Here is a 24,703-nt window from a genome sequence, read left to right as displayed (position 1 = left end):
TATATATATATATATATATATATATATATATATATATATATATATATATATATATATATCCTCTTTTTTATTCTATGTATTTACTCTGTCAAATTGTTTTTTAATTTATTTTAATTCTTCTGCTCACGGAATCTTCCATTTTCCTCCTCCACTGTCTCTCTCTTTTCTTTTCTTTTCTGTATTCTGTTGCAAAAGATAAAGAAAAGGAGATCTAACTTACCGTCTATCTCTTTCCATCCCAATCAAATCTGCTTGAAGTGAAATCATCTCCCATTTTTCTCTACCAAAATTGGCTATCTTTCCTTTGTTTCTTTCTCCCATATTTCCCTTCGTTTCTTTTTTTTTTTTTCAGATCATTTTGCAGTTGCAGTAGGTGTTGGAGAGATATTCCCGGAAGGATGAGGGAGAGTGGATAAATTTTTTTTTAAAACTATTATTTACTTACTATTATTATTATCTGTTTTCTCTCTTTTTTTTTTCTTTTTTCTTTTTATTGCGGGTCGTTACAGAGCTCGAAGTCCCGCTCTCGATCAAATACGACTCATCTACTAGACTCTCTAGCAGCTTGATATAGTATAAAGCGCGACGATTAGGCATACTCGAGGCCCTAAGCCCTCTAATAGCCTATGATTCACCTTTCCTAGGTCATTGAGCCACATTTAGGATTAGTTATAGTTGTGTGGGTTGACTAATACGTTATAGGGACGGTTAGAGCGCAAACCCTAATCATGAACTTACTTCGTCTAGTGAGAGTCTACTTAGTATATAGGAATGCGACGTCATTCACTTATGGCTTGTGACACTATAGGGTACTAGTGTAGGAGCACCAGTTGCACTTACGGTATAATTTGTCTTGGACCATCAAGAACCCGAAATGGAATAGGGATAGGGAGCTTGTTAGGTACCACTAGGAGAGCTTCTAACTACCACTCCGTAGTAAGCATGTACAAAGTTGTAGAAAAACTGAGAGATTACCAATTGAGGGTGACAGCTCCTCAATACATTTTAGACCTATCTTAAAGCCCGTGATAGATGATGATACCGATGTATGATACTGGTTGTAGACAGGAGCGTGTGGAGTTATGTGTCATGACCGTAAATTTTTAATGGTGCAACGTCGTGATTTTGACACACTCACGACAAGTCTTGAGAGGAACCTAAGCGGTGAGGTTTATCTTTTGCCAACCGAACACAAATTATTTTGAATCCAAGCTTGTTCGGTCACAGACGTTGCCTGCGCGTGCATGTTCAATTTTCTGCGACCCAACCAACTTGCCTCTATACTAGGCCAAGTCATTTGGCTTGACCTTACCTCTACTTAGGGCCAAGGTCTCTCATGTGCAACGTCGCATCTCATCATGTCTTCTTGATTCTCAATTAACACAATCATCATGTCTTGATGTCATCCCAAGTCTTGGGATATCATCGACCATCATAGCTCGCTCGATCTAACTCATTGAGGATAGGCCCATGTGCGTTCTTAACATTGGAACATCCCGAACACTCATCCATATGGGTTCTACCGACGCATTGCACCTTCCCGTGTCCATGCTAGTTCATTTATGGAATCCGTTCAGATAGTGGGTGCACAATTCGACCTTCAACATATGGGTAGGGGCGCAATGTTGGCACATTGTACCGTCAGACACTGTCCTTGAAAGACCCATTTCAAAGGAAGTCACTCGAGACATTCGTCTCGTAACACTCGACCTCACTGTTTTTAACCATTTTTTAAAGTTTATTAATTAAAAAAATAAAATACAAAGTTTTAGTTTTTTTTATTATTATTAATTTAGGCTTATTTATTCAATAGCCTCGCATTTTGAATCGACATGTACTGGGCCCATTTATTCGATGCCCAAACTCGATGAATACTCATGAACCCTAATTCATTATAATCTTGCTTCTCCTCCTCCTCTTTGCCGTTGATTATCTCCGCTTCTTTATCGGTAAAACTTCAATTTCTTGAAAATCTCATTACTTCATTTATGCAATCTTGTTCTTTGGGATTTTATATAAGCGAAACAACGCTGGAATCCAATATTACGATCATAGGGGTCCACGGATTGTCAGTCGTTATGTTCGATATTGTTCGCCTTACAATTTCTATACGTTTTTGTAACTTGTGTGTGTCATGCCTTTTATTGTCGATTTATAGAATGAATTTGGAATTATTAGGCTAGCGAGAAAACAGTTTTTGATTGTTTAGAGATCGAGTTTGTCGGCCATTAATCTGAACATTGTGGAGCTGATGCGCTGTTTGTCATTTGTGTATTATTTGAAGTCTGGAATTTTCGGTGGAGGGAGTGAAGTACTATTGATTTAGGATGTATATACTTCACCACTGCAGTTTTCTTTGTTTTTGTTTTTGTTTTGTGAACTTGAGTGGAACAAATAGAACAGTTCTATGAGTAGAATAAAGTGACTCAATTCGACTGTATGAATCCTTAATTTTGTAAGGTACGTACTAGTTTGAGTTTATTGCCCAATTCGTAATTTCCGACATCTTTCAATTCTCTTATTCATAAACAGTGTTTCTGAATCCATGAGTTTGGCGTGCAGTTTACAAATTTTAACTATATCATCGTTCATTTGATTATCATCGTTCAGTTTACGAATTTCCCTTTTTCAGTCTGGACTTCAATGTTGAATTATTCATTCTCTTTATGTTTTTTCATTTGGTTTATATGTTGATGGTGGTTCTTCCTTTATCAGGCAATTTGTCACGGTTGTTGGCCGAATCCTGAATTTCGAAGATGGTAACTGTTTCTTCTTGGAAGTGATTTTTTTGTGTTGCCGATGTATTTTAGTTATATATTCAATTGAGTTTTGTTTTGGGAGATTGTGTTTTATGATGTGAGTTTTCTTTAATGTTTGCAGCCGTCTCACAAGACCTTCATAATCAAGAAGAAGTTGGCCAAGAAGATGAGACAGAACAGGCCTATTCCTCACTGGATACGGTTGAGAACTGACAACACCATCAGGTCTTTAGCTCTTTTCTGCCTTTTTTTCATATTATCTCATTTCTGTTCTTCTCAGTTTTGAATTTAACATCATATGTTGATGTATCCTTCAGGTACAATGCTAAGCGAAGGCACTGGCGCCGCACTAAGCTCGGATTTTGAGGTGTTTCTCTTGTGATTTGCTCTTCATCCTGTTTGGAATCTTGTTTTAACTGTTATGTTAGTTGTGGAGAAGACAAAGGATATAGAGCTAGAGTTTTGAATTTTTTTCCTCTTAATTTAAGAACTTATTGAAGAGAAACTCACGATAATCTTTAGATTTACTGCACTGTTCAATTTATATCTGCAGTAATTTCTATTATCAAGTTAATTTCAGTATTGGTTCTTTTTCTTCTTACCTTAGTGTGGAGTTTTATTCTTGTCTGAATTGTTCAATTATTCATGTGGATGATATGAGTTTGGTGTCCTCATTTCTATTTAAAAAAAAATATAATTCATTTACCTACTTGTCTGGGTGCATTGGTTTGCATTAGTTTGCATATTGGATGTGAGATCCCATATCGATTGTGTCAATGAGGGAACAAGTGTCAATGAGGAATGATGACGCTAGGCCCTAAATGGGGGTGGATTGTGAGATCCCACATCGATTGAAGAGGAGAACGAAACATTCTTTATAAGGGTGTGAAAACCTCTCCCTAGCAGACCCGAAAGGGAAAGCTCATAGATGACAGTATCTACTAGCGGTGGGCTTGGGATGTTACATTTGAACAATTCTTTTGTTATATAACTTTCCGAATGATTCGTTTCTATGGCCTAAGAGTGTGATTATGTTAATATGACATGTGGGTTGTACTGTACATTCATTGTAACTCCCATGTCTTGAACAGCTTAGAAATAAAGTTTTATGGTAAAAGGGTTTTGGATGAGTACTAAATTTATAGTGAGGAGGTTTCAAAGGTTATATATAAGCCAGAACACCATATTTGGAAGTGATGTCTTCTATTTAGTCTATAACCAAGAAACTAACTATAGGTGATTCTTTCCTTCCCTTTATAATCCATCTTAAGTTATTTTAAGATGATTCCAACAGCCCAGTGAACTGGGCGGGGCACTCGACAAGTTTGGTCTTTCCCCAATCGTGTATGGAAGGAATTCCCCACTCGACAAGTTTGGTCTTTCCCCGATCGTGTATGGAAGGAATTCCCCACTTAACGCTCCAAATTTTTTATGATTAAACCAATCTGTCTTGGCAGAGGAATTTCTCCTGCATCTGATCCACTATTCTGGTTCGCCACTTGATTAATCTTTTTCTGTTCATCTTAGATCAATTTCCATACCGAGATGCCCTTGAGCCATAGCTTAAAGGGGTGCCAAAAAAAAAGAAAAAAAGTCTCCACCAGTCGCCAATAGTCTCTCTTTTGAGGAGAGTGGCATGACTAAACATCATCTTAGAAGTGAAGTAGTTTTTCAAATAGAGTTCGTGCTACTCGAGTCTGAGTTTACCCGTGTTGGAATAAATAGGAAATGGAATGACGGGAAAGAGGATTTGAGAGGAAATGGGAATGGGTTTCATTTTGAAACCCATGTATGGTAGTGTAGAAGATTTTGGCAATTAATTGAAAATTGGAATTAGAGAATAAAATCTAGGAGTTAAAATCTAGGAGGATTGAATTTTACGAAAACTCAACATTTCGAGTTTGATACTGCATTCTCATCGAGGTTTAGAGATTACAAAAGTGGTATAAGTTTGAGGAGTTTTATGTGTATAAAAATGGTGCACATAGAATTTGTGTATGAAAATGTTGTACATCTCGAGTGTAATATAAAATTGGATCTCGAGTGTAATAAAGAACTGGATCTCGAGACCATGATTTTAAGAATGAAAGATGTTTATGTCTCTGAATTATATTAAAATATTTTATTTCAAGTAAGCACAAGAACAACCCAACAATGGTTGCTATATAGACTATGGTAGGATTTGCTCCTATCTGTCCTAGCCTTTCTAACTTCTCTCCTTCAATCCTTCGGGAACTCCCGAGTGGGTTACTTCCTCTTTGTCTTAGCTTAGTCTTTCTAGTTTTAGTTGTTTTATTCCCTGATTGAACTCTGACGGATCATTAATTCAGAAATGGACGTTTTCCCGAGATTTTCGTCCATTTTAGAGATAATTACATTGGAATGGAAGAGATTGAACTCCTACACCTATCCCACTAATAGCCTTTACAAGAAGAATTATCCTTTACAATAAGAAAAGAAGAAGAAACGGAAAACTTGAACCTCGGCCACTGAGTCACTTTTTACCCCGTTTTTACTTTTAATGTTTTAGTCAAGAAATGAGTATACTTTAATTAAGTTTGATATTCTATACTTTCGAAGGTTAAATTTCATGATTTTTAAAATTTTTTATTAGGTCAAAATGACGTTTAATAATCTTGAAAGTTTATATTTTAGCTATTTCAACGGAATTGAGCCTTGAAAGAAGGTCACAACATTCGTGTAGTAACATGAGATTCCACATTTGTTGAAAAGGGAAACAATACATCCTTTATTAAGGGTGTGAAAATTTTTCCCTCGTAAACGTGTTTTAAAATCTTGAGGCTGATGGTGATATGTAACGGGTAAAAGCGAACAATTTCTGCTAGCGGAGGGGTGGATTATGAGATCCCACGTTGGTTGGAGAGAAGAACGAAACATTTCTTTTAAGAGTGTGGAAACTTCTCCTTAGTAGAGCGAGGATGCTAGGTTTCCAAGGGAAGTGGATAGCGAGATCCCATTAGTAGAGCGAAGACGCTAGGTTCTCAAAGGAGGTTTAAAGATCTAATGAATGAGAGACCAACTCATCAAGTGAATACTCTATGACAATAATTACGACAATTATAGCAACGACGATGATCATCACTAGAAAAAAGCCTAAGAAGCCATATAAATCAACGAATTTGGATGACTCCCTCGATAGCAACACTTTAGAGACTTCAAAACCTTCTAAGCCTTAGCTCAATATCGTTTTGTAGTTCGTACGTGCCTCTAGAAGATGAATCACCGACAATGTACTCTATAACTTGTAACATAAGGTTACCTTAGCTACGTAGGAGAGTGTCGAACAAAATCTTGCACACATTTTCCTTGTGAAAGTTCATTCACTCGAACTAGATTCGTATGATAATCTATGCTGCATTAGAAATTGATGCAACTAATTTGGCATCTCTGTGAGAGTTCGTGGATGAATATTTTTGAAATGTGGGAAAGTTTAATGAGTTTCGATCCTAACAAAACTCAACAAGGTTGACCACGAAAGACTTTTCAAACTCATCTTGAAGTCGTAGTCATTTGTTTACATATGAGTGTGACGTGACTATAGCGGTGCATTTGTTTACATATCGATGTGATGAAACATAACCATCTTAACCATTGAGATGTGTCGTGTAAAGCCACTTCTAACGGATCGGTGATTGAAAAGTTGTAGTTCATATTATTTACATAAATTTTAAATATATACACAAATTTTTTTAATTAAAAAATACGATGTTTTAAAATTTATACACATGTAGAGGGTGTACACGAGTTGGGCTCGGGAAATCCTTTGGAACAAAATAAATTCACAACTCAACCCAATTCTCTCTTTTCAAGTTGGTTTGTCGGGTTATTTTTTACTATTATTATTTAAAAAAATTATATTTATATATAATACATATTACTCACTATGTACTCTAAAAATTAAATATTTTAATCTGCGTAATAATCATAAAAGTAGGGTAGGGTTGAGTTGGACTGTAACTCTATTTTCGGTTTGACCGTCAACCCGATCGAAAAAATATCAATTCATGAATTGACCCAAAATTTTATTTTTTTAAAAATTCAACCAGACCCGAACAAAAAAAAAAAAAAAAAAAAAAATATATATATATATATAACCCAACCTGAACCATAAAAATTAAATATTCTTAATTTTCGTAATAATTTTAAAAGTAGGGTACAGTTGAGTTGAGTTGCAACCCTATTTTCGGTTTGACCGTCAACCCGACCGAAAAAATATCAATTTATGAATTGGTCCAAATTTTTATTTTTTAAAAATTCAACTCGACCCCGAACAAAAAAAATATATATAACCCAACCCAAACCATAAAAATTCAATATTCTTAATTTTCGTAATAATTCAAAAAGTAGGGTAAGGTTGAGTCAGGTTGTAACCCTATTTTCAGTTTGACGGTCAACCCGACCGAAAAAATATCAGTTCATGAATTGACCCAAATTTTTATTTTTTAAAAATTCAACCGGACCCGAACAAAAAAAAAAAAAAAAAAAAAAAAATATATATATATATATATATAACCCAACCCGAACCATAAAAATTAAATATTCTTAATTTTCGTAATAATTCTAAAAGTAAGGTAGGGTTGAGTCAGGTTGTAACCCTATTTTCTGTTTGACCATTAACAAAAAATATCAATTCATGAATTGACCCAAATTTCTATTTTTTAAAATTCAACCCGACCCGAACAAAAAAAAAAATATAACCCAACCCGAACCATAAAAATTAGGTTGGATAGTTCAGGTTAGTCGGATTCGAGTTAATATCGAGTGGCTAGTGGATTTAAATGGGCCATTTGTAAACGAATTACGGGTTTAACGATCCCTTTTTATGAGGCCCATTTATATGAAAGCCCAAAACTAAAAAGGGTCCTAAAACCCTAGTTCATGTTTTTCCCCCTTAGCGACGGCCACTTCATCTCTTCGCTCTCTTAGGTAATTTCCTTCTACGCATCTCCGTCGTCGATTATCTCTTCTTCTCTTGGTAGACCTTCAATTTCTCTTTCTCTGCTTTTTTCTGAAATTTTCATTCATCGATTTGGGTTTTCATTTTTGGATTTTCTTTGGCGAAACTACGCTGAACTCCGAGGATTACAAGCGTAATCTTCCTCGGGTAATTGCGTTGTTGTGTTCGATATTGCCTGGCGTACAATTTGATTTTGCGGGATGTGTTTTTTTAGATCTGGGAGGAGGGGTGTGTTCTTGGTATATTCTTTCTAGACTGTTTTTGGGAATTATTAGGTTAGAGATAGTTTGGACTTTGTACCTTGAAAAGAGTACCTTTTTTTTTTTTTTTTTTTTTTGTGGAGATCGGCATCCAGTCGGATTATTGTGGAAATGATGTGCTACTTTGCACTTGTGCCCTAGATAGATTTTGATGAAGTTTTGTCATCGAAATTGTTTGAGTCGAGGGAGGGTTATCTATTTTTGATGATATACTCTTTTACTGTGGAAATTCTTTTAATTCCGATTTCTATCAATTCTGGTGTCAATAATATGTGTTTCTGATTCTATATTTTTGGACGGTTGGGTTGTAAAATTTCAACTACCCCATCGTTTATTTGAACTAAATAGATGAGGTGAATCAATCGGGATTCCTCCCACATCTTATGATAGAATTTGAATCACCCTGTTATTCAGTATCAACTTCGATATTGGTTCTCAGTAATGCTCATGAATTTTGTTCGTTGGGGTGTCTCAGGTCATTCAACGTTGCATGCTGTCGTTGGGTGAGCTAAAGATTGGATTGAGATATGGCGTCCTTCATAAAGCCAGAGAATGCTTTAAAACGAGCTGAAGGTGAATGAGCATAATGTTCTGTTTTGTGGTTGCAATAGATTGAGTTGTATTTGCGAGCATGCCATTAAGTTTCTTGACACCTTGTTTTAGTAATAAGTCTGGTTCTTTTGATGGATTCTCGTACTTTAAGCCCTCAAAATTCAATGAATGTGCTCGTTGGGAAGTCAGTTCAGCACTCTTGTTCTGAGTGAGATTGAAAATATGCATTATTAGTGTGTTGATGACTGTGGATTTAGTGATATGACTTTTGGAAGTTTTCCATTTAGTTTGCTTCATTGTAGTCTTCACAGTACTTTTGAAATTTAAGTTTGATAACTTGTTCTAGCTGTTGTCACATGTAAATAATTGTTTCTTTTTTTGTGTGTGTGGTAACTTGTTCTAGCTGTTGTCACATGTAAATAATTGTTTCTTTTTTTGTGTGTGTGGCATATGACGTACGAGCACTATAGTTAGATAGCGTATTCATGTTTTGAATTTTGTGTTCTCATGAGGTTATTTTATTGTGGAAACATGCAATTTGGTTTTTCATCATTTTTAAGTGCTTCTGAACTCACTTCCTTTTCTTATTTTATAATATATCTGTATAACATAATTTGAATAGTAGTTGGAAGATTTTAGAAAATCATTGGAATACCCCTTTTTTAATTCTGGGCATATAGAATGTCAGTTTGCTTTTGTTTTGACTTGTGTTTCTTGTTACTTTAGTTCCATATTTGTGTTTCTAGTCCACCATTGTTGATGTATTCGCCCAATTTTGAAATTTATGATGCATCTATTGTGTGTTTTTATTTTATTTTATTCTTTTTGTTTAATGTAGCAGTGCAAGTATTTAATTCGTTCTCCTTGCATGTATTCAGAGCTGATAAATGTTGGCCAGAAGCAAGATGCCTTGCAAGCCCTTCACGATCTTATCACTTCAAAGAAATATCGAGCATGGCAGAAACCTCTTGAGAGGATTATGTTCAAGTATGTTGAGCTCTGTGTGGACATGAGGAAAGGAAGGTTTGCGAAGGATGGTTTAATTCAATACCGTATTGTTTGCCAGCAAGTCAATGTTACTTCTTTAGAGGAAGTAATCAAGCACTTTATGCATCTTTCCACTGAGAAGGCAGAGCAGGCTCGTAGCCAAGCTCAAGCTTTAGAAGAAGCTCTGGATGTTGATGATTTGGAAGCTGATAAAAGGCCAGAAGATCTGATGCTTAGTTATGTCAGTGGTGAGAAGGGAAAGGATAGATCTGATCGTGAACTTGTTACCCCTTGGTTTAAATTTCTGTGGGAGACATATCGTACAGTTCTTGAGATACTTAGGAATAACTCAAAGTTGGAGGCACTTTATGCGGTAGGTCATGAATAAATTTCTAGTTATGTAGCGTATGAGTTATTAAGTTACTTTTTTCTGTTTCTTTCTTCTAAAAAATTAGAAGTATATCATGATTGAATTTCTAGCACTATGGTGAAAATTTCATTCGGGCTTGGGTGTAGTAGTTAAATCCATCATATTATCACTCAGCATCCTAATGGTTCTAATGGTTGAAGGATTTAAGAAAGCTTTTACCATCAGTAGCTGGAAGTTATTTAGGGCTCCATGGAGCTACTTTTCCTCAAGAATTTTTTTTTTTTTTTTTGGTTGAATTACAAGTTTAGTCTTATAATAGGTCCATTAGCATTCAACCTTTTGTCCAATAGGTCAAAAACTTCAGAGTTGGACCTTTTAGACTTGATTTTTTTTTTTACGTCAAATCATGTCATGGGACCTATTAAGCACAACTGAAAGTTGAGGGACCTACTAGATATTTTCAATATTCAAGGACCTTGAATAAATAGACATAAATTTTGAGGTTGAGAATTGAACTTGTAATTTAATCTTTTTTATTGGTAACTTGAAAAATATATATTAGTTGGTTAATGTTTGGAAGATTGAGCTATGATGTGTTGAACCTTGGGTGGGTAGGCTAGTTTTTGATAGGACTTATTTGAAATTTCATTCTTTACCTTCTACATAACACGATTTTCTGAAGAGGAAGATAAAAAAAATATTCTGGAGAAGGTGCCTTTCTCAGTTTGGACATTATTTATTTTGAATTAATTAGCACTTCAATAACAAGTATACTTGTCATGATCTCCTGTGTATGATGGTAGAAGGATCTGCATTTTTATTTTTATTGTCCTTGATGTGTTCTGTACAGTCACTCGATGAAGCATGTAGAATTTTGTAACTAGATCTAATATTTCTGCTGGTGTTTTTCATTTGTAGATGACAGCCCATCGTGCCTTCCAGTTCTGTAAGACGTATAAAAGAACAACAGAATTTCGCAGATTATGTGAAATTATCAGAAATCATCTTGCTAATCTCAACAAGTATAGAGACCAAAGAGATCGTCCTGACATTTCTACTCCAGAGACCTTGCAATTGTACCTTGACACTAGATTTGAACAACTGAAGGTTGCCACAGAGCTTGAGCTCTGGCAGGTCTGAATTTATCATTTCAGTCATTTTAATGTGTAGATTCCCAGTATTTATACCATGATTTCTTCTCTGCAAATAACACCAATTCAAAAATTTCTTTGTCACCGATATTTGCAGGAAGCTTTTCGTTCGGTGGAAGATATTCATGGTTTGATGTGCATGGTGAAGAAAACACCTAAACCATCCTTGATGGTTGTTTATTACGTCAAATTAACAGAGATATTCTGGATATCGAAGAGCAATCTTTATCATGCCTGTGCTTGGCTTAAACTTTTCTCCCTTCAGAAGAGTTTCAACAAAAATTTAAGCCAGAAGGATTTGCAGCTGATAGCTTCATCTGTTCTTTTAGCAGCTCTTGCTGTGTCCCCTTATGACTCTAAACACGGTGCTTCTCATTTAGAACTTGAACATGAGAAAGAGCGGAATTTGAGGATGGCTAATCTTATAGGGTTCAATTTAGACTCCAAACTTGAAAGTAGAGATGTGGTAAAGAACTTTGCCTACTTGGATTTTCTTTTATATTTTTCACAACCTGAGCAGTACCTTACTTCTTTTCTGTTTATTCATTCAGCTTTCAAGATCGAATCTTCTTTCTGAACTGGTATGTTTGATTCACTTTACTTTGATATTTTTTGAACTCTTCCCCTCTTATCCTAAAAAATTATGATACTTCAATTGGTTCACATTTATTTGAAGGTAGAAGTGTTGATAGTAAACTTCGAGCTTCCTATTGAAAGTTTAGCAACTAATACTGATTAGCTTCGTACTAAGATAGTCAAAGAGGCTCTTTAATTTTACTTTATTAGGGCTGATGTGCAATCATATCTACCTCCCCTTTTATACGAAGAATTGTCTATTTGCTTAGTATATTTCTGCTTTCCTTTAGGTGTCTAAGGGAGTCCTGAGCTGCGCAACTCAGGAAGTTAAAGATCTCTATCATCTTTTGGAGCATGAATTCTTCCCTCTTGATCTTGCAACAAAATTGCAACCTTTACTAAACAAAATATCGAAGCTTGGAGGCAAGCTTTCATCAGCTTCATCTGTCCCTGAAGTGCAATTGTCCCAGTATGTTCCGGCTCTTGAAAAACTTGCTACCCTGAGGTTGCTTCAACAGGTACTTTTTGTATAACCTTAATTCATTGTGATTGTTGCTATGCTATTTCTCCATATATGAAGAAAAAACGTTGCTTGGCATTCTTGTTTTAATCCACTGAACCTTTTATTTATCTATGTTATGCCAGGTCTCCAAGGTGTATCAGACTATGAAAATTGAGAGTCTATCTCAGATGATCCCATTTTTTGATTTTTCGGCCGTGGAGAAAATATCAGTTGATGCAGTTAAACAAAATTTCATTGCCATGAAAGTTGATCATTCAAGGAACATTGTGTTATTTGGCACTTTGGTATTGAAAGTTTCTTGGACTTCCTCGTTATCTTTTTTGCTTTAGAGACAAGGCCACTAAGATTTGAGACATGCTCAATATTGCATGTCACTTATAATGTTAATATATCCCATCTAATTATTGTGTGCTGTTTAATATTATAATTTAACCCTTCTGATTTAAGCCTCTGCCTTTTTTGTATGCGTTAGTTGACTTTAAAGGACGACTTTATCTTCATCTGTTTATTTATATTAGGATTTAAGGTATTTTAAATTGATGCTTTTGTTTTTTATGGATCAATTTAGGGTATTGAATCAGATGGGCTTCGGGACCACCTGGCTGTTCTCGCCGAATCCTTAAACAAGGCAAGAGCTATGATCTATCCTCCAGTTAGGAAAGTATCAAAAACAGGTGAGATACTGCCTGATTTGGCAGATATTGTTGATAAAGAACACAAGAGGCTGCTTGCTCGGAAATCAATAATTGAGAAAAGGAAGGAAGAGCAGGAACGACAACTTTTGGAAATGGTACTCTAATCGAATTGTGAATGCCAGATTTTTTTTTTGTGGTGTATAAATTAAAAAAAATGTAATGAACTGTGTTTAGGAACGTGAGGAGGAATCAAGGAGGTTAAAATTACTGAAGATAACTGAAGAGGCTGAGCAGAAGCGCCTAGCTGCAGAATATGAACAAAGGAAAAACCAACGCCTGCGTAGGGAAATGGAAGAGCGAGAGCTTGAAGAAGCACAGGCTTTACTTCAGGAAGCTGAAAAGCGTGTTGGTAAAAAGAAGGGAAGCAGGAAGCCGGTCCTTGACTCTGTGAGCTTTTGTTTTTTTTAGTTCTTTTTCTTATTTTGGAAGGATGTAGAATTGATTAATAACAATTGGTATTAATCTCTAGGAAAAGATGACGAAACAAACTTTAATGCAATTGGCCCTTACGGAACAATTAAGGGAGAGGCAGGAAATGGAGAAGAAATTGCAAAAGCTAGCCAAAACTATGGATTATCTAGAAAGGGCAAAAAGAGAGGAGGCTGCAACTTTAATTGAAGCTGCATTTCAGCAACGTTTGCTCGAAGAGCGAATGATTCATGAACGCGATCAGCAGGTCATACTTTCCTAATGATTTTGTCAACACGTTAAAAGAAACTATGACTTTGATTATATGCTTTTGGTTGTAGTCTTTTTATTGTTATTATTATTTTTAAATTCTGTTAGTATATTTACGGAACAAAGTAAAATAATTATGTATATGGTATGGTTATATCATCTGTATCACACATGCCATCTTATGTATTATATGCATCATGATTCTCCATTTATGAAGCGTTACTGTCAACACATTTCTGTATTGTGAGGATGGGAATAAAACTAGCAGAATACTCACTACTACATTCATGGAGGCTCTCCAGTAGGATAAAAAGAATCAACTTTTTTGATAAGTACTTTCGGTTTTTGAGAAATGTGGGTTTGACAACAGTGTTATTGCATGTATGGTAACGTAAAGCCAGGTAGTGCAGTAAACTTATCGAAGTGGTTAATGCGGAGAGGGAAGTTCTAGCTGAAATATTGGTGCAGGGTCTTCAGAGTTTTTATCTCGGATAGGATCGCTGTAATCCTATGTGAACTTCATAAAGCTGAACTGATGCTTCTGCACATGACTTATTTTGTGGATATACCATTTTCAAGGATTAGTTTTAATGTTTCTGATGTCGAATGGTTAATTTTGTCTCTGATTTTACCATACACGCTTTGTTTTGTATGGATTCCATTTGAACATTTTCCTTTTCATATTATTGTGCTTCAATTTTTGTCATCAGATTTTTTATTTCCACAGTTTATGGTATGTTCATAATTAATTGATGTTTTTATGTTCTATTTTATTAATTTTTCTTTTCTACTTTTCAGCTGGAGGTTGAGTTAAGCAAGCAACGCCACGAAGGTGATCTCAAGGAGAAGAATCGATTGGCTAGAATGTTGGAGAGTAAGGTAAGTAGTTTGCTTCATACGGCTGTATTGGCTTAATCTTGATCTTTGTCTACTCAAAGTTTTAGGTTTCACTTGGTTATAATGATGAAAATATTCATTGATATGTCGATATGATCTTCGATATGTCGTATAAATACTTGTAAAAATATAATCACTTAGTCACCTATATATATTTAAATACTACTAATATGGTATATAAATTATTTAGAAAATTAAATAAACCTTAATTCGTTGATTTAAACGAAACTTGTAAATGATTTGATTTCTATCGATGTTGATATTTCACGACCCCATGTATAATTAACTTTTAACCTATAATGATTTTTTCTTGTTTAATACAACTCATTTATATTATCAAATTCATATGAATCGACATCTCAATGCAATGTTTGTATATGAATCTTTGCTGAATTGTACGAATCTTTGCAGAATTGACTATTGGCATGCTATTAAACTTGACCTTTTGTTCTTTGTAATGCAGAAAATTTTCCAAGAAAGAGTCATTAATCTTCGCCAAGAGGAGTTCAGCAGACGCAGAGTTGAGAGAGAAGAACAAATCAGGCAAATAATTCATGCTCGGAAAGCAGAAAGGGAGGCTAAGAGGAAGAAAATCTTTTATGTAAGGCGTGAGGAGGAGAGGATTCGAATTTTACGCGAAGAGGAGGAAGCACGCAAACGTGAAGGTATTTGTTCAACATCATTTGTCTTTTTAAAATTTCATTCAACATTTGGGGTCGGGGGTGGCGGGGGGTAGAGAATTGAACCATCCACCACCATCTACAAATCTACTAAACCCCTTTGATGCCTGTTTTGTTTTCCCCATTTTGGGTCCAATGATCTGAATTTCACATATGAAGTATGGAGGGTGTCTGTCAAATATCTGAGCTTTTGAAATGTATCTTCTCGAACTTTTTTTTGTGGTCTCCTGTTCCTCGTTTGTTCGATTCAGTAACTATTTTTGGTGATCATTGATTATGCTTTTATAAGTGTGCTTGGTTGTGTAGTTTCCTTTTCTGCTTATTATCACTTATTGCATCTTTCAAACACTGCAGAGGCCGAGAGGAGAAAGAGGGAAGAGGCTGAACGCAAGGCTAAATTGGATGAGATTGCTGAGAAGCAGAGACAGAGGGAGCGAGAACTGGAAGAAAAGGAAAGGCGGCGGAAAGAAATGCTCTTTGGTGGTGGGGCACCAGCCGATGCACCTTCTAGACCTTATGTTTCTCCTGTTTCTCAACCTCTGGAGTCCGGGGCTGCTGCTGCTCCTGCTGCTGCCGCCGCCCCAGCCCCAGCGAAGTATGTGCCTAGGTTTCGACGTACTGAAAGCTCTAGCCCTAATGCACCACCACCTGAATCTGATCGATGGGGAAGCAGCAGGTCCGATAATCGACCATCTCAACCAGATAGCTGGCGCAGTGATGAACGCAGATCTGCTTTTGGAAGTTCAAGGTCGTCCTGGTCGTCATCCCGAGGTCCTAATCGTGGTAGCTCGGATCGCTGATCGTGGCGAGGCAGGTCTGGCAAAGTCAGTATGAATTGGGAAGAAAAATTTTTGGTTTGCTTTAGAAGTTCATTTATGGAAAAAATAATCAGTTGTTTTTGGTACTATTGGGAAGGGAAGGGGGAAGGGGGAAGGTAAGGTAAGGTGGTCTTATGTGTGGTGCTGCATTTAGGTGGCGGAAGGAAAGGACTAGTGGTGGATGAGTTGTCCATTTGTTCTCTAATTATATGATGAATGTACTGCATTTCATTTCATGGCTACCAATTTATAGGCCTGAATTTTCTTTTCCACAGTTCTTTTTTTTCCTTAGTGAGATGAACTGCTGCTTTTACAAGCTTTTTTTATGGACTTTTATATATGTCAATCTGCCATTTTTAAGTTATTTCTTCTATTCCTTTTGAATTTCCATTCATCTCACTCACATGTCTTGGTTGTGGTTGTAGCGCTGCTACTTTGGCACACATTTTATGTGCGTTTGTGTTACTAGATTGACCGTGCGAAACCGTTGAAGAAGAAGAGCAGGGTACGTAGTCTAATGTGTAAATGGATTTATTGTGACTCTAATTTCTAGCCTTGGTTTAGGGTTTAGGTTCATTTCCTAATCCTCTAGTTCAATGCAATGGTATTCTCATTGTTGCTACTTTGGCACACAATTTGTGTGTGTTACTAGATTGATTGTGCGAAACCGTTGGAGAAGAAGAGCAGGGCACAGTCTAATGTGTAAATTGATTGATTTAGTAACTCTAATTTCTAGCCTTGGTTTAGGGTTTCGGGTTTCGGGTTTTAAGTTCATTTCCTAATCCCTTAGTTCAATGCGATTTAGAGCTTAGTATTCTCATTGCTGCCACTTTGGCACACAATTTATGCATTTGTGTTACTAGATTGACCGTGCGAAACCGATGGAGAAGAAGGGCAGGGTATGCAGTCTAATGTAAATTGATTGATTTAGTGACTCTAATTTCTAGCTTTGGTTTAGGGTTTCGGGTTTTGGGTTTAGGGTTTAGGTTCATTTCCTAGCCCCCTAGTTCAATGCAATTTAGAGTATAGTTCTGGGTATTCTCATTGCTGCTACTTTGGCACACAATTTATGTGTTTGTGTTACTAGATTGACCGTGTGAAACCGATGGAGAAGAAGAGTTGGGTATGCAGTCTAATGTGTAAATTGATTGATTTAATGACTCTAATTTCTAGCCTTGGTTTAGGGTTTCGGGTTTAGGGTTTAGGTTCATTTCCTCATCCCCTAGTTCAATGCAATTTAGAGTATAGTTCTGGGTATTCTCATTGCTGATACTTTGGCACACAATTTATACGCTTGTGTTACTAGATTGACCGTGCGAAATCTACGCAGTCTAATGTGTAAATAGATTGATTTAGTGACTCTAATTTCTAGCTTTGGTTTAGGGTTTCGGGTTTAGGGTTTACGTTCATTTCCTAATCCCTTAGTTCAATGCAATTTAGAGTATAGTTCAGGGTATTCTCATTGGTTCAGGTCATGTTTGCGTCCAATTTGGCCTGGTTCACTATATTCTAGATTGGTTTCGCCATCGTTTTAACCGATTCTACAGTTTTCGTTGCTATTTGAAGTAGATTCAAAAAGCTTTTCTAGCATATTGGATGGTTGTTGGTGAAATTCAGTGTTGGATTTGGTTTTAAGTTTAAATACTTCGAATCATTACTATTTGACTCAGACTTGTTCTAAAAAAGTCGAGGCATTTCGAATTGTTTGTTGACACGAACAAAGTCAAGGAAAACCTCTGGAATTATTTCAATAATGGACCTTGGACATATAATAGTTTTGAATCGAATCTCTCTAGAAAGAAGATATTTTGTTTGTCTCATGGTACCTGCTTGAGATCGTCCTCAACCATCTAGTTCTCATTGGAAAAATATATAAGAATTAGAATGAGTACATGACTCAGAGTGGATCTGCAGGATTTCAAATGAATTGGCTTATTCGAAAAAATCTTGTTGTTGGAAGATCTATCTCATGTCTGGTACTGCACGGTTTCACTCCACAAGAACTCCGAATCATTCTCTTCGTCAGAAATGATCGGCGTGCCCCGAATGACCTAACTCAATAGGGAAATCCCAATTCATTGGGCCTTTCGATACAATCAAATAGGAAGCCCCAAGGGTGCCATATTCTAGGAGCCCAAACTATGTGATAGAATATATCTTCCTCTATTGCGGGTTGAGGACTACTTCTCCTTCCCCTTCTTCAAACTTCGATTTGTATTGTTCATAGAGAAATCTCTGATCAACGATAGAACAAGATCCATTTTGTATCATATCTAAGGGATTCTTGGGTTCGCGCCGAAGAAGCAATGTCACTCGATCATTATCAAATCGACTGCAATCTTTTTCTGTCTGTGATAAGTAGTCTACGTGTAGGTTCTTAATCGTGTCTATAGTGGATGTTAGGTACCACACTCATATCTTGAACATGAAACATGTTGGTTCTTGTCTTAAGAACCTAAGGTTTAGTCGTGCTTTTTGAGTCCATAACTTAGTTCTAATCCAATGACCTTGGTCCTCGATTTCTGGGTTCATATGATAAAGTCTAAAGGTTATGAGGTCATGATGATAGTCTTGTTCCGAGAACCTTAAATTAAGTTCCGAATTAGTGGATGCTGCCAAAGGGAGTGGCAATGTCATACGTAAAAAGGAAGAGACTCATAAAATGACAGAGATAAATAGAGTTTTTGCACATTTTCGTTAATCCATGGACAGGATCTATATAGACACATAGGCCCATGGATCCATACATCTTGATCGGAAAAAAATCAATAGAAAAAAGAAAGAATCAGAATTGATCGACCAATTTTGAATGATTTATAACCTCAATGGAGTGGTTTCTTATTGATTACTTTGAATGATTCGTATTAAAGTACGCGAGTTTATAACATGCATATTTTTGTTTCCCCCTTTTTTAAGTGACGTACTCGGTCAATATAGAATTTTAAAAAGTCGAGTCGTTATAGGCCAGATTGAAAAAAGTCTTAATGAATGAAAAAAAAAGTATAATATTCATATACTTTAACGTTCGTCTCGTTAAAAATATTGTGAGGAAAATCCAGTAAGATAAAGTCATAGTTCAGAAAAAAGAGTACAACACATTTACCGGTATCATAAAACCATCATTTCAGATCTTCGAGCGGTAACATTCTATTTTTGTAGTAGCTAATGTCTTCCTAACAAGTTTACTCGGTTATCTTTCGACAAATTCCTTTGGAATAATATCACTATTTTCTTTAACATCGTAGATGTCTAAGCTTTAATATGAACGGTTTTACCTCGTTTAATATATCCTCAATATATATATTCTATTTATTATCATATGATGTTGTTAGATGATCTTTGTAAGAAGAGAAAGCACGTAAATTGATCTTAGTCGTCGACATTCTCGTTATCGCTAGGGTTTGTATAACTGTTCTACACGTAGTAAAAGTTATATCCATATAAATAGAGGTGTACACGAATTGGGTTAGGTTGACTTAGAAAAATCTTTTGGACCAACCCAAAATTTCAGTTTGGTTGAATTGGTGACCCGAGCTACTCGAATAGAATTCACAATTCAACCCAACCCACTATATTTATTTTGGGTTAGGTTGGGTTGAATTGCCCGACTATTTTTTTTTTTATAATTATTTTTAAAAAATCTACTTATCTATTATACATGGTTCATCGATAACTAAAATTTTATAAAATTCAAATATCAAATATTCTTAGTTTTCATAATAATCTTTAAAATAGGGTTGGGTTGTAACCCTCGGGTTGGTCGTGTTGACCCTGACCAAAAAAATGTCAACCCGCGAACTAATCTGAATTTTTGGTTCAAAACTTCGGCACAACCCGAATCGGAAAGAAAAAAATTTAATTCAACCCAAGTTTTATGGCTTGAATTGGATAGTCGAAATTGATCGAGTTCGGCAGTGGCTTGGTTAAGGGAACCCATTGGAGGCGTAGCGAAAGTGAGTCTTCCTGGGGCAATTGTCTTTGTTTAGGGACCCAAACCTGAGTGATCTATCCATGACTATGATGAAGCTTGGGTGAAACTAAGTGGAGGTCCGAACCGACTACTGTTGAAGAATCAACGGACGAGTTGTGGTTAGGAGTGAAATGCCCCTCGAACCCAAAGCTAGCTGGTTCTCCTCGAAATGCGTTGAGGCGCAATAGTTGACGAGACATCTAGGGTTAAAGCACTGTTTTGGTACGGGTTGCGAGAGCGGTACCAAATCGAGGCAAATTTTGGATACTAGATATGATCTCAAAATAACAAAGGTCAAGGTCGGCCAGTGAGACGATGGAGGATAAGCTTCATGGTCGAGAGAGAAATAGCAGAGTAAATATATAAATATATAATGGTACATATTAACTTTACTTCATTGGATATAAAACTAGAAAGTGCGCTTAGGAAATATTGGCGAAGGCCTAAAACCCTCCTTTTACCCTCATCGAATCGACACACTTCCAGTTCCGCTCTCGCTCGATCAACATGAATGCAGTCGCAATGAGATTCGTCAAGCATTTCAGGATTTCTTCTTCATTTGGTACTCTCTCTATCTCTCTCTGGTTTTATTGATTAAGGCGTATGTTCTTTATGTTCTACGAGCTGAGGGAATTTCCCAAGACGTTTTCTATGGTTTAGTGTCGAAAAGGTCGTTTGATTTTTGAAAGCAGCTTTCCGAATTTTTGCAATTTGATCTTCGGAGTGGATTTTTATCAAATATACGTGGTGAGCGAACTTGTTTTTGTTTTAATTTGAGAGGCTGGATGAAGAACTTGACTAATCGTATGTATTGGGTGTCTATGTGTAATGGTTTTGCTGGAGTGGTGGCTTGATTACTTATTGAACGTTTGATTGTAGTGGCAAGTAGGCAAACGAGCTCAAAGTTATGGTTATCGACTAGTGCTTCTGGAAGTGGCATTGATGTTGAGAAGAACAATGGAGATGAAGAAGAATATGATGATTTTTTTAATGATAAAATTGAATTACAGCCCCAGGGTGTGGATCCCAGGCGAGGTTGGGGATTTCGTGGCGTACATAAGGTATCTGATCTTTGTCTACTGATGTGTTCCATTTCTAAAAGTTGGGATTTGAAATCTGGATGCTGGGAATTTCACCCAAATAGTGATGTTTAGTATCTCCAATCTGTTATTGGGATGATTCTTCATGTTTTTGGTGATTGTTTTACTTTTATCAAATTTATAAACTATCCAAAATAAAAGAACAGCTTCTATATTTTTGGTTTTTAGAAAATGTGCCTAGTGCCTTGCCTTCTTTTGTTCATTTGTGTACTTCCGTATTTTAGAAAGCATAAGAATGGGGTATAGCGAGTAAGTGAGAATTGTTGTGGGCAAAGAAAGAACGAGAACTTATGTGGCTAGAGCTTGAACTTTAAAGTATGATGTAAGTGGTTTGGAACATTAAATATATGTGTGTTATGAAACTCTTGGGATTTGATCTAACAAACATGTTGAAGGACAAGATCTTTAGATCTAAATTATCCAAGAACCCAAAAATGATAAGGAATCAACCCAAGGGAAAGGTTTGGAACGGATTACCTTGATGATCAAGATCAAGAATAAAGAGAACTTATTTTTGAACACGTGATTCGAATCACTCCACAAGATAGCTTGATCAAGACTACTTGATTGACTCTAGCATGCAAATTTGAAGACAAGAAATGCAAAGGAACAAGCTCATGCCTTAAGAAGCATAGTATGCAACTTTCATTATAATATCCAAGAATCTTGATACTAAAGCAACAATATAACATGAATGCCTATTTATAGCCTTGAAAATAAACCTTATAATAACCTAGCAACAACATAACATGAATGCCTATTTATAGCCTTGAAAATAAACCTTATAATAACCTACCTTAATTGAAAGGTTGTATACCATAATGGTCACTATCTAAATGTAACTTATAATCTTAAAGATAATTTTCTAAAACATAAAATACAATAAAGTACTTAAATCTTTGTGGCATGATTAAGACATTTTATTTCGTATCAGTATGTGTGTGTGATGTATTGTAAGATTCCAGGTGAACAGGTAGGATGACTTAGATAGTTCGGAAAGGCTTAAACGAATCACGTGTAAGTGAGACTTGAGAGGTATGATGGGCAACAATTAGAGTGAGTTTGGGAGAAACCCAGAGCTCTGTAACTTTGGTGGTTCTGGAATCTGTCGCTGATTGTGAAAGATTTATTCTCACATGATAATTGGATTCATATCAGCTATTTATAGATGGATTATACAGCATAACTAACATTACCAGAAAGCCTAACTAATTTTCTTCTCCTTTAGTATGTCTGTTCCAGCTTTTGTGGAATATACCTTTCTCTGTTTGTTATCCAAAAGAAAAGAAAACAAAAAAACAAAAAAAACGCATCTGAATATATCAGACAATAGTTACCTCTCTTTAGCATTTGGTTAAATATCTTCCTTGGAGGGTTACATCACAATCTGAGGTATAATTCCCACCCCAACTAAGCAGAAGAGATTATATTTGATTCAGGTTATTAGATAATGTGAAAACGAGGTAAAAACCAGGAAATCACGTCTCTTTAAATTGGTTATCTTCTGCAGAGAAATAAGAGTTCAGTTATCCCCAATATAATGTTTATTCTGTCTAAAAATGTAATCAAATGTTTGCAGGCAATAATTTGTGGAAGGATTGGGCAAGCCCCTGTGCAGAAGATCTTGAGAAATGGGCGCACAATAACAATCTTTACAGTTGGAACAGGAGGGATGTTTGACCAACGAATTGTTGAAGCAAAAGATCTGCCAAAGCCTGCTCAGTGGCATCGTATTGCTGTGCATAATGAACCACTTGGTGCTTATGCAGTTCAACAACTTGTTAAAAAGTATGATCTGAACTTCTCATAAAACTAGTTTGTTTGTACAATTTCACTGATTCTTGGTTAACTATCAGCGCATCGGTTTATGTTGAGGGCGACATTGAAACCAGAGTCTACAATGACAGCATCAATGGTGAAGTAAAAAATGTCCCAGAAATATGTGTTCGACGGGATGGTATTACAATACTTACTATTATCTTTTGATTTCCTTTTCAATGTTTCTGTAATAGCCCAAACTCATCGCTAGCAGATATTGTCCTCTTTGGGCTTTCCCTTTCGGGCCTCCTGTCAAGGTTTTTAAAATGCGTCTTCTAGGGAGATTTCCCACACTTTTATAAAGAATGTTTTGTTCTCCTCCCCAATCGATGTGGGATCTCATAATCCATTTCCCTTTGGAGCCCAGCGTCCTCGCTGGCACTCATTCCCTTCTCCAATCGATGTGGGGCCCCCCCAATCCATCCTCTTCGGGGCTTAGCATCCTTGTTGGCACACTGCTTCGTGTTGACCTCCCTTCGGGGCTCAGCCTCCTTGTTGGCACATTGCCCGGTGTCTGGCTTTGATCTTCTCTGTATTGTTCCAATTTTGTCGGATGTCCTTTTTTTTTTGTAAGATCTCACATTGGTTGGGGAAGAGAATGAAACATTTTTTAAAAGAGTGGAAACATCTGCTATTCCTAGCAAACACGTTCTAAAAATCTTGAGGGGAAACCCAGAAGGAAAAGTCAAAAGAAGACACAATATTTACTAAACGGTGGGCTTGGGCTATTACAATATCTTAGATTAATAAGGGGCTATTACAATATCTTAGATTAATAAGAAGTGTCATCATCTTATAACTTCTGTATGTTTTGCATCTACTTGATTTTTTCGTAAAGGTCATTTTAAGCATCTAAAAGGGCGTGCTTGAATATTCATAATCATAAAGATTAAATTATCATATTAGTTTATATTGTTTGTACTTGATCTTCATTTAGCTCCTATTATATAACATTTTAAATTCGATCCCTTTTATTTTATTTGGTTTTTCAGAACTTCCCTAGTATCACAAGATGTTGACAATCATTTTACATAACATATTTTCTTTAGATTTGATAGAAAGGTGATAAGTTAGTGTCTTAAGAATGTGTATCAAGTCAGAAAAGTGGCAGGATTTGGTAAACCATAGGCATTCCAAGACATAACCAGTCAAAGGGACCAAGTTGAAATGTTTAAAGCCATAGGAACAAATTGAAATTAAAAGTACAAATTATGAAGACAAAAAGGGTTAATCTATCCTAATCTTTATATGGTATGAACAGAGAATTATTCACGACCATGAACAGCTAATACTTTTGTTAAATGTTGGTTCAAGTTTGATCTGTAAATGACCTTATTGGGGACCCTTTTAACTGCCATGCTTCCTTTTTTGCAGGGAAGATTCGGCTTTTAAAGGCCGGAGAAAGTGCCAGCAATATTTGTCTGGACGATTTAAGTGAGCTTTCCAGATAACATTCTGTATATGTGATTACTAAACATGGAACAATGCATTGCATGACATCTGATGTGTGTTCTTTTGTTTGTTTTGTAATTGACAGAAGAAGGGTTGTTTGAGAACGAGACATAACATGTTGCCAAAAAGAGACGGTATTACTTGCCATTCAAAGATTAGCTATAATAGTTGAGTACTGAAACTACCAATGCCTCATAATCTCTTCTTGCAATTGTTTAGTTTATTAGCGTTGTAGCATTTTGTTCTTCAAGGCTCTTAAAAGCCAGTTTTGTGTTAGATTGGCCAGGGATATTATTATAGGCTCACAAGAGTTGTCACTGCTGATGATGCCTTTATTCTTGTTTCAATGCATTTCTCCTAACAAGTGATGGCATCATAGTTTTGAAATCCACAGATAAGACAAAGTTCAATAGAAGACTGTTAATTGTTAATGCCTCGT

At 36.1% G+C, this 24,703-nt stretch overlaps 3 protein-coding genes across 6 annotated transcripts; all 3 read left to right on the top strand.

The window, feature by feature from the left end:
- Positions 1 to 1,834: 1,834 nt before the first annotated feature.
- LOC111462063 (60S ribosomal protein L39-1) lies at positions 1,835 to 3,338 on the top strand. Its single transcript, XM_023105738.1, has 4 exons — positions 1,835 to 1,949; positions 2,716 to 2,759; positions 2,881 to 2,984; positions 3,077 to 3,338. Exons 2-4 carry the CDS (start codon positions 2,757 to 2,759, stop codon positions 3,123 to 3,125), a joined length of 156 nt encoding a protein of 51 aa, XP_022961506.1. The 5' UTR covers positions 1,835 to 1,949; positions 2,716 to 2,756; the 3' UTR covers positions 3,126 to 3,338.
- Positions 3,339 to 7,657: 4,319 nt separating this feature from the next.
- On the top strand, positions 7,658 to 16,288 carry LOC111462056 (eukaryotic translation initiation factor 3 subunit A-like). Of its 4 annotated transcripts, none has more exons than XM_023105725.1 (14): positions 7,658 to 7,702; positions 8,467 to 8,570; positions 9,428 to 9,909; positions 10,825 to 11,040; positions 11,155 to 11,523; positions 11,609 to 11,638; positions 11,924 to 12,151; positions 12,279 to 12,440; positions 12,725 to 12,946; positions 13,026 to 13,238; positions 13,321 to 13,527; positions 14,328 to 14,408; positions 14,890 to 15,091; positions 15,461 to 16,288. In XM_023105725.1, exons 2-14 carry the CDS (start codon positions 8,525 to 8,527, stop codon positions 15,904 to 15,906), a joined length of 2,904 nt encoding a protein of 967 aa, XP_022961493.1. In that variant the 5' UTR covers positions 7,658 to 7,702; positions 8,467 to 8,524; the 3' UTR covers positions 15,907 to 16,288. The 4 variants fall into 4 exon arrangements, with proteins under 4 accessions (XP_022961493.1, XP_022961496.1, XP_022961495.1 ...); XM_023105728.1 differs by having other exon boundaries at positions 7,667 to 7,706; positions 8,473 to 8,570; XM_023105727.1 differs by having other exon boundaries at positions 7,679 to 7,755; positions 8,473 to 8,570.
- Positions 16,289 to 20,312: 4,024 nt separating this feature from the next.
- Positions 20,313 to 24,695, top strand: LOC111462062 (single-stranded DNA-binding protein, mitochondrial). Its single transcript, XM_023105737.1, has 6 exons — positions 20,313 to 20,456; positions 20,774 to 20,955; positions 22,574 to 22,782; positions 22,851 to 22,951; positions 24,187 to 24,246; positions 24,350 to 24,695. The coding sequence occupies exons 1-6, from the start codon at positions 20,402 to 20,404 to the stop codon at positions 24,376 to 24,378; spliced, it is 636 nt and encodes a 211-aa protein (XP_022961505.1). The 5' UTR covers positions 20,313 to 20,401; the 3' UTR covers positions 24,379 to 24,695.
- The last annotated feature ends 8 nt before the right edge of the window (positions 24,696 to 24,703 follow it).

This window comes from Cucurbita moschata, unplaced genomic scaffold (genome assembly GCF_002738365.1).
Source record: "Cucurbita moschata cultivar Rifu unplaced genomic scaffold, Cmos_1.0 Cmo_Scf00026, whole genome shotgun sequence".
NCBI lineage: Eukaryota > Viridiplantae > Streptophyta > Magnoliopsida > Cucurbitales > Cucurbitaceae > Cucurbita > Cucurbita moschata.
The sequence above is the reverse complement of the archived record's forward strand: the minus strand, read 5'-3'. Positions and strand labels throughout refer to the sequence as shown.

Coding starts and splice junctions, on each gene's coding strand:
- LOC111462062 (XM_023105737.1), top strand. CDS start 20,402: ATGAATGCAGTCGCAATGAGATTCGTCAAGCATTTCAGGATTTCTTCT. Junction 20,956..22,573: donor GATTTCGTGGCGTACATAAG/GTATCTGATCTT, acceptor AAATGTTTGCAG/GCAATAATTTGTGGAAGGAT. Junction 24,247..24,349: donor TATTTGTCTGGACGATTTAA/GTGAGCTTTCCA, acceptor TGTAATTGACAG/AAGAAGGGTTGTTTGAGAAC.
- LOC111462063 (XM_023105738.1), top strand. Junction 2,985..3,076: donor AGAACTGACAACACCATCAG/GTCTTTAGCTCT, acceptor TGTATCCTTCAG/GTACAATGCTAAGCGAAGGC.
- LOC111462056 (XM_023105725.1), top strand. CDS start 8,525: ATGGCGTCCTTCATAAAGCCAGAGAATGCTTTAAAACGAGCTGAAG. Junction 11,639..11,923: donor CGAATCTTCTTTCTGAACTG/GTATGTTTGATT, acceptor GCTTTCCTTTAG/GTGTCTAAGGGAGTCCTGAG. Junction 13,528..14,327: donor TTCATGAACGCGATCAGCAG/GTCATACTTTCC, acceptor TCTACTTTTCAG/CTGGAGGTTGAGTTAAGCAA.